At 51.3% G+C, this 11,997-nt stretch overlaps 6 protein-coding genes across 6 annotated transcripts; 2 read left to right on the top strand and 4 right to left on the bottom strand.

Moving 5' to 3' along the window:
- Positions 1-1,378: 1,378 nt before the first annotated feature.
- N7457_009248 (40S ribosomal protein eS12) lies at positions 1,379-2,144 on the bottom strand (the record flags this gene model as incomplete). The annotated part of the gene is made up of 3 exons (XM_057180291.1): positions 1,379-1,503; positions 1,571-1,886; positions 2,142-2,144. 3 exons carry the CDS (start codon positions 2,142-2,144, stop codon positions 1,379-1,381), a joined length of 444 nt encoding a protein of 147 aa, XP_057028677.1.
- Positions 2,145-2,658: 514 nt separating this feature from the next.
- On the bottom strand, positions 2,659-6,314 carry N7457_009247 (putative histone deacetylase complex subunit (Hos4); the record flags this gene model as incomplete). The annotated part of the gene is made up of 2 exons (XM_057180290.1): positions 2,659-2,874; positions 2,928-6,314. 2 exons carry the CDS (start codon positions 6,312-6,314, stop codon positions 2,659-2,661), a joined length of 3,603 nt encoding a protein of 1,200 aa, XP_057028676.1.
- Positions 6,315-7,339: 1,025 nt separating this feature from the next.
- N7457_009246 (putative 3-oxo-5-alpha-steroid 4-dehydrogenase) lies at positions 7,340-8,385 on the top strand (the record flags this gene model as incomplete). The annotated part of the gene is made up of 2 exons (XM_057180289.1): positions 7,340-7,438; positions 7,510-8,385. 2 exons carry the CDS (start codon positions 7,340-7,342, stop codon positions 8,383-8,385), a joined length of 975 nt encoding a protein of 324 aa, XP_057028675.1.
- A 53-nt stretch (positions 8,386-8,438) lies between these two features.
- N7457_009245 (uncharacterized protein) lies at positions 8,439-9,372 on the bottom strand (the record flags this gene model as incomplete). Its single annotated transcript, XM_057180288.1, has 2 exons — positions 8,439-9,101; positions 9,268-9,372. The coding sequence occupies 2 exons, from the start codon at positions 9,370-9,372 to the stop codon at positions 8,439-8,441; spliced, it is 768 nt and encodes a 255-aa protein (XP_057028674.1).
- A 359-nt stretch (positions 9,373-9,731) lies between these two features.
- N7457_009244 (peptidylprolyl isomerase) lies at positions 9,732-10,313 on the top strand (the record flags this gene model as incomplete). Its single annotated transcript, XM_057180287.1, has 3 exons — positions 9,732-9,863; positions 9,993-10,095; positions 10,159-10,313. 3 exons carry the CDS (start codon positions 9,732-9,734, stop codon positions 10,311-10,313), a joined length of 390 nt encoding a protein of 129 aa, XP_057028673.1.
- Positions 10,314-10,502: 189 nt separating this feature from the next.
- Positions 10,503-11,861, bottom strand: N7457_009243 (UDP-galactose transporter HUT1; the record flags this gene model as incomplete). The annotated part of the gene is made up of 2 exons (XM_057180286.1): positions 10,503-11,568; positions 11,632-11,861. The coding sequence occupies 2 exons, from the start codon at positions 11,859-11,861 to the stop codon at positions 10,503-10,505; spliced, it is 1,296 nt and encodes a 431-aa protein (XP_057028672.1).
- Positions 11,862-11,997: the final 136 nt, after the last annotated feature.

The raw sequence follows: 11,997 nt of genomic DNA, 5'->3' as shown, positions 1-11,997 counted from the left end.
CTGGTAGGCTCGTCGGTGGACTATGTCCATTATTTTGAACTGTGTGATATTGTCCAAACCATTATGTAAAGACTCAGGTTTCTATGCAAAAAGAATATTTGCTTACAACAATAGGCAGTTAGTATTCTGCGGCAAACCACTTTGTCTCGCAGCTTCTTTCTAATTCTGTCACATAGTCTCATAATTTAGTATAGTTGGACCGCTGTTGGAAGGGCTTTTGGCCTAATAAACCCCATGACTCATGAACACTGCCGGGCAAGAGAATTGGTACCAATTCCTAGCAGGGGTTGATCATGGTACTGGCCAGCGAGTGGCAAAGATTCCCATTCTAACAATGTATCTATATGTCTAGCTATTCTTCTGCAAGTAACATAGGTAGCCAAGGATTGCAGTCTGAATTGCCGTGTCACCCTTGAGATTTCCGTGGACCGTGGGAGTATCCACACGCATGTTTGTTCAGGCCCTGACTAGTGTTGTTGTCTTCCTATTCGACATCTTTTTGCCGAACTATCTTCAGTCTCTTATTCTGAAGGAGGCAACTGGAGTCAACGTTGGGGTGATCATGGCCGCTGGTGCGAAAAGTATCCGATATGCAGTATGCTGATAAGATCCCGGCGTGTTGTAGCGCTTATATGCAAAATGTAGACCATGGATGCTATATGGCCATAGCGACTAGGGCGTGGGGTGGGTTCTTTGCTTATAGCATGGTTTAGATACCACAACTGATGACAGCGAGCTTGCTGCCCCAGATAAGGCCCCAGAGTAACGCCCTGCGGACGACCAAGGGTGAATAAGTCTGTCTAGTCGTGGGTTCTAGCAAAGCATATGGTGCCGGTTTGCTGTTTGTTTCCGGTGGTTTCAAATTACTCTCTTTTTCATTTAGTTATGAGTTTGTCCTGCCTAGGTGTTCGCCGATGCCATTGAGCATAACATCATTTTGCTCAGGCAAGAATCTAACAATAGCGATGATGCCTTTGAAGAGTTGTGCTTAAGCTACAGCGCTGACAGTGCCTAAGGATACCCACCAACTAACCAAGCAATCTACACGAAGCACACACAGATGTTGTCATAATGTATCTTTTTGTCTAGGTAGACAAGATTTCTAGATGCCATTGACGCTGCGAACCCGAATGAACGGGACACAGCGATAGACTAGGTGATTCGAAATGACAGGTTCAAAAGACCAAATAGAGATGTCACAAAGCCTGGTCAGCCAAAACTCCAGCCCCAAAGAGCAGGGTAGCACTCCGAGACCAGATGATGGCTTGGACTATCGATCCATCCCAGATGTATTCCTCCTTTGATTCCCACCACAAAACCCCCCAATCAACCCTGACGCCTTGAGACCTGCTACTCACAGCCTCTCAGTAGAAATAATCTATTGCTCGGTCTGGAAGTAGTTGAGGAGAACGGAGCGCTCCTGGGACTCCTCACCCCAATCCTTGACAACGACGCAAGAGCAGTTGACAACCTTGCGGGCGTTACCCTCACGGTCGAGAGTGCCTGTAGAAAACCCGTTAGCACATGCCCAAAGATCAATACCAGGAGATAAGAGAGAGAGAAAACGTACAGAGACCGACCCACTCGCCGAGCATCTTTCCATCGGGAACCTTGATGAGGGGGATCTTGTGCTCAGAGCAGAGAGCGACAACGAGCTTCTTGTAAGCCTCCTCCTCGCAACCCTCGTTGAGGACACACATGTGAGCCTCGCGGCGGTCGAGAGCCTTGGCGGCCTCACGGAGACCACGGGCAAGACCATCGTGGATCAGGGAGATGCGCAGAACACCCTTGAGGGCGTCCAGAACGGACATCTGGCCGCTGCCGGCATCGGCAGAAACCTCAACCTCCTCGGCGGGGGCGACGTTGGTGGGCTCTTCTCCGTCCGACTATAGTATATCTTGTTAGCATGCGTACTAGAAGAGGTTGGTTGGTTGAATCATTGTCTTGCGACTCTTGAGACTTGAAGTTGACCGAAATTGGACTTGGTGCAGCACAGTGATAGCGCCGGCGACGAGGGGTAGCGTCTAATGCGCCGGCGGAATGGCTTCGCTGACCATGTCCATTCCAGTGTCTCAATCGTCGTGACAAGATCGTGGCATGTGTGAATATCCTAAAGGAAATCACGCGAGTGTGAAACATACCATTTTGTATGCTGTTTATGCTTGAATCGGATGATCCTCGAAGAGTAGAGTTGTATGAGATGGAGATTAAAAGACGGTGCGGGCGGCGTAAAATTCCCGCTATTTTCGACTTTCGGCTGTGTGTGCCCTACGATTATGTCATCCGATGTCCCGGGTGTTGTCACGTGACCAGGACGGATCCAGACGGCCCAATTTGTTTTGATATGGTACATTGAGCTGATTTGTAGCTTTGAATAGTATTATCTGCGTGAATAAAGTCTGTCTACCGCTTCAAGGAGACACAACGGGTTTGAACTGGAGTTAGCACCTATATGCTTCCATACTACATTCACCGACCCACGGGCTAGAACATACGAAAGCAACTTGGAAGCCACTGGAAAGCTACTTAAGAATAGTAGATTCGTCACTGAACGCAAGAGGTATCATAATCGTACAATCAGAATCCGCCCTGTACACCGTTTCGCTGGATTGCTGCCATCGCGCCGGGTCCCGATAGCTAAATGCGCTAAAAACAAAACTAGACGTATGTACTAGATCGAGAATGGCCATACCCGTTGAGGTGACCAGTTCCATTGACTTCGACAGAAGAGTCCGGGCCATGGCCGTTGAGGTGAGGAGCGCCAAAGCCTGCGCCAGCCGCCTGCGGCTCTGGGTCGATGTGCATGTTCAAGAATTGTAGCTCAAGACCGTGAAGGTGAGGGATGTGAGGGACAAGGTCTGTGAAATCAGAAAGCTAATAAACTCGTTAATGTCATGGCCGTAAATTGCGAATGTGAAGGGACTTACTCTGATCCAGAAGACGTGCTCCATCTGGAAATACTTCGGGCGTGTGTCACAATCCCTCTGCATAATCTGTCCAACACTAGATTCCTGGAATCCGTCATCGTCCGTGTAGATCAACATGCGACGAGTGACGCGCCATAGGTTCATGCGTTGAGTCGGTGTCGCCTTTCGCTTCTCCCAGCTGGGGTATTGTGAAAGTTGAAGATCGTTGGTAGCTAGTAGAGGTGCAACCAAGTAATTCGGAATCCATTTCTCGTCGGCGATATCCACACTACAGCCAGGATCAAGTTGACGGCTGAGAGCAGTAACGAGGGGCATGAAGGCCTTGAGCCAGTCGTGACTCTTCGCGCGGGGGTTGTTGGAGCCCACGAGGTTGGCTGCAACACGAAGGCGACTTGGAAGTGCTTCACGGCGTCGGTGCTCTGCTGCCTCCCGGTCACGGCGCGCCTTGGCAATTCGAGCGCGTTCTACCTCCATCCTCTTCAGCCGGTCGTCCTCGGCTTGCTTGGCGCGTTTTTGTTCAGTCTCCTTTCGTTTGCGGTCCTCCTCTTCGGTCTTTTCTTGAGCAGCCTGAGCAGCTTGGTCGGCTTCTTCTTTGGCAAGTCGGTCGCGTTCGGCTTCGTCTGCTACACGCTTCTCTTTCGCAGAGCGCTCTTCATGCGCTTTTTTTATTTGAGCTCGTCGACGCTCATCGGCTTCGAGCTCCAGACGCTTCGCAACGGCGATAGGGTCTTGCACCGTATCCACTTTAGGCTTGTGTGAATCCTTTTTCACATCACCGTTCTTTCTGATGGGGTCACGATGAGGTGAAGCTGAGCGAGTAGGAGGTTTCTTGGAAGTTTCGGTGGATTTATGTTGTTGAGAGTCGGAAGTTCGAGTAGAATCCTCGTGGGGTCGGCGAGAGTGAGGAGCAGGTTTTCCAGAATCGTCGGGTTGTGGCGATGCACCGTTCGTAGCAGTTGACAACGACTTCTCTTCAGAAACAACTCGTCTCTTCTTTTTCCGTGACTCGGGAGACAAGCGATCGCTATCTGTGCCACGTGAACGAGATCGTTCCGGAGATCGATCAGTACGAATGCGCTTCAAAGACAAGGTGTTGTCAGATCCTGCGTCAGCACGGGGTTTTGGTGCCTCTTCGCGACCCGAGAGTGAATCAGATGAAAACAGACTAGGTCGACGCTCTTGAGGTCGACGCCCTGCTATGAGTCGTCTCTTCCGGGTCTCTTCATTGGGTACCATTCCACTGGACTCGCTGTCTCGCCTGGCCGACAGTGAAGATTTGGGTTTGGAGGTCTCTGGTGGCCGTGATGAATCCTGCTCTTTCGCACGTCGCTTTTCTTTCGCTGAATCATTTTCTTTCAAGGAATCACGATTTCTGCCGACGTTGGGACTAATGTTTGATTTCTTACGGGCGACAGGAGAAGACGATCCCCTGCGTGCCGCACGTTTCTCCTCTTTCTCTTTCCCACGCGCTCGGCGGGGTGAGTCTTCCTTGCGACCCTTCTCGGAACCAGCGAATCTCTCATAGGCATCCTTCAGAATCTGATGTTCATCTTCCCAGTTCTCACCTTGTCTACCCTGGGACAATTCGAAGTATGTTCGGTCTTCAAACAGTCGGCGCGTGGGATTGAATCCGGGTTGGTTCAGGATGAGTTGAATGACAGCGCTGTTCCCTCGGCCAATTGCAGCAAGCATGGGCGTGTTGTAACCCGGTTTCTGACCGCGCACCGGGGTCGGATCTGCGTCGGCATTTCCCATTGCATACAAAAGTGAGAGGACATCGTGGTGACCACCCTTCGCCGCAGCAATTAAAGAGGCAGTGTCGGCTTTCTGCAAAATATTCAAAATGCTGACCACTCCAGCCTCGTCCCCCTTAGCAGCAAACTCTCGGAGATTTTCAAAGGTCGGTTTTGTCCATAGCAGGTCATTTCTTGTGGCTTCACTTCGTCCGCCCTTTCGTCGATTTGACGTGCCTACTGGAGGAGGGCTACGCATAGGAGGTGATTCCCGGGGGCTAGCTGCAGATCCTCTGGCTGCGGAAGCACGTCTTGAAGAAGGCTCCTTGCTTTCTGGTCCAGTGTGTTCCTCCGATCGTCGACCAGGTCGCAAAGTGGCCTTGGCATCCGCGAGTGCCTTCCGCATCTCTTCATACTCATCGTCGTCTAACTCCGAGGGGACCAATTCATATGGCTCATCACCCTCCGCATTCACGGTTCTTGGGTTTGCACCTGCGTCAAGCAGAAGTTTGACCACCTCAACATTTCCATTCTCCACTGCATCAATTAACGGAGTGTCTCTGTCGATGTTCTTGGTATTGATTTCGCAACCTGCGTCCAGCAGGAACTTAACGATTTCGGCCTCGCCAGCAAGCGAGGCGATCTGCAGGGGTGTGTTGCCTGCATTATCGGGAATATTGATATCTTCTGGTCGTTCGGCGTGGCGCATCATCACTTGATCATGTTTCCGGTCCGCGCATGCGCGTGCAAGAGGAGTCCGGCCACTCTTGTCGCGCAGCTTCTTCGGTCCCATCTGCTTGGCAGGCGATGCGGATGCAGCTGCTCCAGAGCCGAGCTTCCGCAGATGCGCCCCCGGCAGTGGAGAGCTGCTCTGAGATGAAGACGTCGATTGCCTATCTTCGGAGCTATGTCGCGCAAACCCTGTGAGGAGCGGTGTTGGTGCCTTTTTCTTGTTCGGATATTGAGAGCCTGAAGCAGATCGTTGGTGAGATGGTCGATTGGGTGACATCGATCGCGCATTGGATGGTGGCCTGGAAAGGCGCGTGTTGTTCGTATGCTTAAGCTCTCGAACAGGATGGGATGCTGCATGAGAGTGTGCGCGACGGCGATCTTGTTGTTCCTCTGCACTCTCACTGAAGCTTCGCTTACGAAAAGCGCGAGGTCTCCCCGACGCGTGCTCGATTCCATCAGGGGCACCTTCGGTCTCTGAGATCTGAGAATCATCAGCTTTTTCGATCTTCACCACCGACGGCGAGATTGCTCGGTGGGTTGGAGAACGAGAGCTTCGTCCTTGATCACGTCTTCGTTCTCCGCCAAATACCCGTGGTTTCTTTCGCTGGTATCCATCAATTCCATTAGGTTCCTGGCGACTCGGGTCGTGCTTGATGTGCTTTCTCTTTTTCTCCGGCGACAAAGACTCTCGGCCCGATTGAATTATTGTTTCAGCTTCCGAATCCGCCCTGGGACTGGGAGGCCCATCCTCCTCCCCTTCTGAATATACACGTGTCGGTCCATCGTTTTCTACCCGTGGACGAGAGTCTGTACGAGCTTTGCGTGGTGATGGGGGGCCAAGAGGGTCCTGTTTCACCGGAGCAAGCGTGTTCTGACCGACGTCCAGGGCAGCTGGTAAGGAGACTGCATCGACATCACTCATAGCGATAGCACTCGAAGACTTGAAATACCGCTCGTCATTTTGGGGGGGTAAACGCGACCGAGAAAACGACCGTGGTCAACAACGCCAGCAGTGGTGCGCGGACGCCGATCCTCGACCACGGGGTTCACCCGCAAAAAGAGTCTTGAAACGTGGGCAATACCGCTCCGAGGTACGGGAGCGATACGGGATGACGGTCGGGGGGAATCCGGTTTGAATTTACTGGTATAGGTATATAGGTCGAGAGTTGAATCGAGGGTTTCTTATTCACGGTGGGAGTTGAATGGGGGAAGGAAAGAGAAGGGAAGAGGAAAAGCGGGAAGGGAAAGGAATGGGACTGGATTCATTGGGTGTAAGGCTCCTCACTGGGTCTGGTTTGGCCACGGTGAATCATCGAGCTGCAGGTGGGATTTACTACTTCGTACTGAAAACATACTTATTTTGGGAGGTGGGGAAGACTGGAACTGGGCAATTTTCTTTTTCTTGTTCTTTTCTTGAAATGCCCTTCAAGGTTGTTCCGAGGGCGAATACGGGGGAGACAATACTGTGATACCGTGACTGCGTGATACCGTGACTGCGAGCAAAAAGGGGGGCACAGACCTCAGGCCGCTAACCCAATCCGGGCCAGTGCAAACTTGGCAAACAGCTTGAGTTGCACTAGACCCAATGTGGTCAAGTGGATTGGCCTCCGAAATATCGCCACTCGTCGGCTTGTGACCGGGACTTGGCTCCAGTTTGTTTTCTGACGGGGTAACCCCCTAATGTCGTCTCTCATAACTCCGAGCTTGAAACTCCGTACGGACACTCCGTAGTATATACATCGAATTCAGGCTCAGCCCTGATTCGAGTGAATCCCGATCGCGCCGAACTAACTCCCAACACTCGGAGCTGAAGGATCGGCGGGGGCTGGGTTTCTCCACAGTAAACACCTCCAAAATATCTCGCTGATATCATCGCAATAACATCGAGGACATACCGAACGGAGAAAGGACAAAAATAAACGCCCCCTTCTCCCCCATTCAAGAGACATGTCTCTGATCTCCCAATGGGTCGATAAGACTCTAGAAGCCACGGGCATGGATGCAGTGGATGCTCTACGCGCGTTCTTCCTTCTGGCCGCCGCCACGGTACGATACGCCCTGTGATAGTGAACACGTCCTGCAGACGAACCCAACTAATGCCCACCCCTCGTATGCAGACCATCTCAATTAGCATTCCAACCCCTCTACGGTCCCGCTTCCTCGTCTATGGCCCTCGCGCAACCTCGGTCTCGAGCTCCACCGGCTCTGCACCATCGAGCGGCCGGAACCCTTCCGCCGCGAGCAAGGGCTTCCTGGACTATCTTGCGACTTGGCAGGTGCCACATAGCTACTTTACGCAGTTCTACGTTGTATCTGTCCTGTCATCGGTGTTCTGGGTTGCGCAGTTCCTATTGCGGGGTGTTGTGTTCCAAGCCATTGCCTCCCGCGTTAGCGAGGAACATCAAAAGCACTCTATGTCCATGTCTCAGCTAATTGTCTGTTGGGCGTTGCTGGCTATTCAGGGATCGCGGAGACTGTGGGAGTGTATTACTTTTTCAAAGCCCTCATCGTCGAGGATGTGGTTTGTTCACTGGCTGTTGGGCTTGGGATTCTATTTGGCTGCTGGTGTTGCTATTTGGATTGAAGGATCAGGCACTATGTTGACCACAAAACTGACCATTGCCCATCTGCAGATGACCAATGCCCCAAGTTTGCGCACTTTCTTACTCGTCCCACTCTTCCTCGTGGCGTCTGGTCTGCAGCATGACTCTCATCACTATCTCTACTCGTTGAAAAAGTACACCCTCCCGGACCATCCCATGTTCCGCGGTATTGTGTGCCCCCACTACGGTGCAGAATGTGTTGTCTACCTCTCGTTGGCGCTGTTAGCTGCGCCACAGGGTGAATGGATCAACAAAACCATGTTGTCTTGTCTGATTTTTGTTGCGGTCAACCTAGGCTTGACAGCTCGCAATACTAAGCAGTGGTATGCGCAAAAGTTTGGCAAAGACTCGGTTCAGGACTGGTGGCTCATGGTTCCTTATGTCTACTAATGTGGAGCTAAAAAGAATCAATAAAGAATCGCAATCTGCCCAGCAAATAGCCGTTATCTCCCACCCACAAACTTCAAGGTGTTCCCCATCTTCGCAACGTGAAGCACATCCCTGTATGTAAGGCTCGTCCTCGTCTCTCGTTCATACCACCCGCCCTGGTACGGTTCCTTCTCCCGCAGAAGCTCCCAGTTGCAAATAGAGAGAGGGCCCAGGTCTTCATCTCTCGTGATTTCTGCGATTCCATGCAGAAGATCCGTGTACATCTTGCTTCTCGTGACCAGCAGGCTCCTTCTCTCCTGCAAAATTCTGTAATGTGGTCTTCGGTTCCTACCATGCTCCTCAGCGACATCTCTTCCTGCCTTGGCCAGCGTATCGTCCTGTCTGCAGTCGCCTTGTGTATGTTTATGGTAGACATCGAACACAATTGGCGCCCCTAGACTCACTGTCGCGACAAGGGGGTAGTATGCAGCTCCATCTTCGTGCGGCATAATTCCCTGCCCCGGCCGGTACTCGTTCACCAGGACATGGTTAGGCGCCTTGTGTGGCGCATCGTTGAAGATACCCAGTGCTGTAAACCGTGGCTCGATGATCGGTGATCTGAGCCAATCTGGTAAAGATGATGCGAAAAGAGCATTGTTCTGAGTGAGGGCCGATGGCCACGTTTGAAGCCTGCGGTGCGAGAGTTGAGTCCAGCGTGGCAGAGGCGCTGAGTTCACCTGTGGGTTGGAGTGAGTCAGATCTGCATATGCAGCGAGTGACATGTCACCTCTATCATTGGAGAAATGTCACTTGATAGGGAAAATATACCTTCCGTCACCTCAATCTGGACCCTACACCACGGGGTTTCTCATCATACAAGCTCATAAGAAAGGCATTTCTTACCTTCTGAAGTAACCATTGTTCCTCGTCCTCTGTAATGAAATCCGGTATATAAAATGCATCCTCAGGCAGCGCAGTAATGCGTGCAGCTTCAAGGTCAAATCTCATGGGGCCTCGAAGCTTGAATTGGTGCAAAAGGGTCGCCAGTCCACTCAAATCCACACACTTGAGGGGTCAATAGTTCGATAAAGTGGTTGACAGCGCGAGCGAAGACAAGAAATAGAATCAATTCGCAGACAAGGCAGAGAACGACAGCATCTAAGCTCAGATAAATCCATATGCATAGCTGATCACTCTGTAAATGATCATTAAATTGTAAATGTGTCCAAGTAGAAGTCTACGGGAGCTACATTCACGTCACACACCTTTCTGCCTTGCAGCCTGAGGCGGCATATCACCCCACATCAGGATCATCAGAACCACCAACCGAGGCAGAGATCACAACATATTGAAACATCTCATCCACGATGGCACCCAAGAACAACGCTAAGTCTGCCAAGGGCAAGGGCAAGGATGCCTCCGCCGACGACACCAAGGGCAAAGGTGGAAAGGGAGGAGCTGTGAAAGGCGCACAGTCGATTAACGTGCGACACATTCTTGTATGTTCTTTTATACTTGTCTTTCTCATATGTAGTCGTCTGTTCATGGTGTTGGATTTTGGCCCTTACTATACCAGGCTCGTGGATTGAGGAAAGTATTGTATCCAGATTCATACTAATCATGTCTAGTGCGAGAAACACGCTAAGAAAGAAGAAGCCTTGGAGAAGCTGCGCAACGGTACCAAGTTTGACGAGGTGGCTCGTGAATTCTCAGAGGATAAGGCTAGACAGGGTAAGCAGGTTTCAGGATCGAGCGCGGTCACGAACCAAGTGGATCATGGCTAATTTCTTGCAGGAGGATCGCTCGGTTGGAAGACCAAGGGCGGCCTGGATCCGGCATTTGAGAATGTTGCCTTTGAACTTGAAACTAGCACAACGGCGAACCCCAAATATGCTGAAGTCAAGACTGGGTTTGGATATCATATCATCATGGTTGAGGGGCGGAAGTGAGCTTCCTCTGAATACATACATTCTCAAGACAAGAAAAGCATTTGCAAGAAGATATACCCGGAAAAGATTCGGAAAAGATATAAAAGAAAAGGCCATTTGCAGGCAATAAGTGGTGCTTTCTATTTTGGGAATCTAAATGCTCTTCGGACGAAAGCTTATCTACAAAGCCTAATATGACATCGGAACATCCTACAGCTCTTTTTTCGCAGCCTCAAGCTTGGCCCTTTCTTTCGCCTTCTTCTCTGATCTCTGCACCACTGCTTCGGCACCAATGCCGCCAAATACCAGACTGATTCCTAGCCATTGGCCACCAGACAAAGAATGTCCGAACCAGAACACGCTGAGAAGCATAGTCAGCATCTTACGAGTCACTGTGACTGTGACGAGCAGCAGCGAAGAGAAGCGAGACAGAGTGTAGAAAATAAAGAGCTGTCCGACAGCACCGCACGCTGCGAATCCGAGAACATGTTTCAGCGCCTCGGGGTGACGAGTGAGGAAAGAGACAGCACCAAACAGCTCAGTCTCAGTAGATGGAGGGATCGGGAAAGGCAGGAGATTGTGCAAAATACCGCTCTGCGAGAGATGCGGCATGATCAGGAGATATGCGGAAGTCAGTATGGTAGAGAGCACATTCTGGGCAACCATCATTTGGGGGCCCGTAAAGCGGGTGTACAGCTTGGGCGAAGAGAAGACATGGTCTTGCGTGGTGTTGGTCAGGCCATCAAGGAGTAGGTTGATGGACAACAAGAAGATGCCCCATCCAGAGGATCCAGACTGCTGCTTTGCGGCAACCTTCTTGCTAGTTCCTGGGTGGTGCAGACTGAAAGTTGCGACGCCGAGAGTGACCATCAAGACAACACCGTACTTATACAGAGGATATCTCTTGCGGAAAATGGCCAGGTGCAGGACCATGACCGGGAGGAGCTTGCATGACTTGGCGAGGATGAAGGTCAGGTAGTCGATGTGTTCGAGACTGGCGTAGCCGAAGGGTGACGCGAGTGACGAGGAGATCGCGACTAGAAACAGTGGGACGAGGATTCGGCGCGTGGGGAAGATAGATGGGACCTTCTGGCCCTTCGGGTTGGAAACCAGGAGGTATGTAAAGCCGGTGATAGCTGCGAATGAAGATTGAATCGTGTTTAGCACGAGAGAGTAGGTGAATCGCTCTGTTGGAGGGTTTGGCTCCGCGGCGGTTGCCGGACGAATGGCATAGCTAGTCGTCGTAATCGCCTCTTGCAATACACCCCATGAGAGGCTTTTTGTTTGTCAGTTACTCATCGCATCTCGAGAATCAGGCAAGCATGGTTGAAGCACTTACAATGCCGCATATATACCGAGGACGCAGATCACAAGCTGCGTCAGGCCAGGGCTATCGGCAACTGTCTCCAGAGCCACTGTTGCTTTTTCGGAGACATTTCCATTCGCAGTAGAAGGCGTGTCTGCCTGGTCAATCGCAGAATTTCGAGGCACATCAGACTCGTCTGAGAGGTGCATTAATTGAGAAGAGGGGGCTCTCTGGAGCGGCGCGGCTTGCTTTTGTCGTCCCATTGCGACGGAGGAATTTAGCTGGAAGATGCAGAAAGAACAAGACAAGGCGATACAAATTATGCGAGTGTACTTGAGAGGATGGGAAGCAGTTTGAGCCTATGTCGATGTTGTCATAAGGATGCTATGTTCCTGAACC

This window comes from Penicillium paradoxum (genome assembly GCF_028828445.1).
Source record: "Penicillium paradoxum strain IBT 22861 chromosome Unknown utg000007l_segment0_segment0, whole genome shotgun sequence".
Taxonomy (NCBI): Eukaryota; Fungi; Ascomycota; class Eurotiomycetes; order Eurotiales; family Aspergillaceae; genus Penicillium; species Penicillium paradoxum.
Note: the sequence above shows the minus strand (reverse complement) of the source record. Positions and strands in the feature narration are given on the sequence as shown.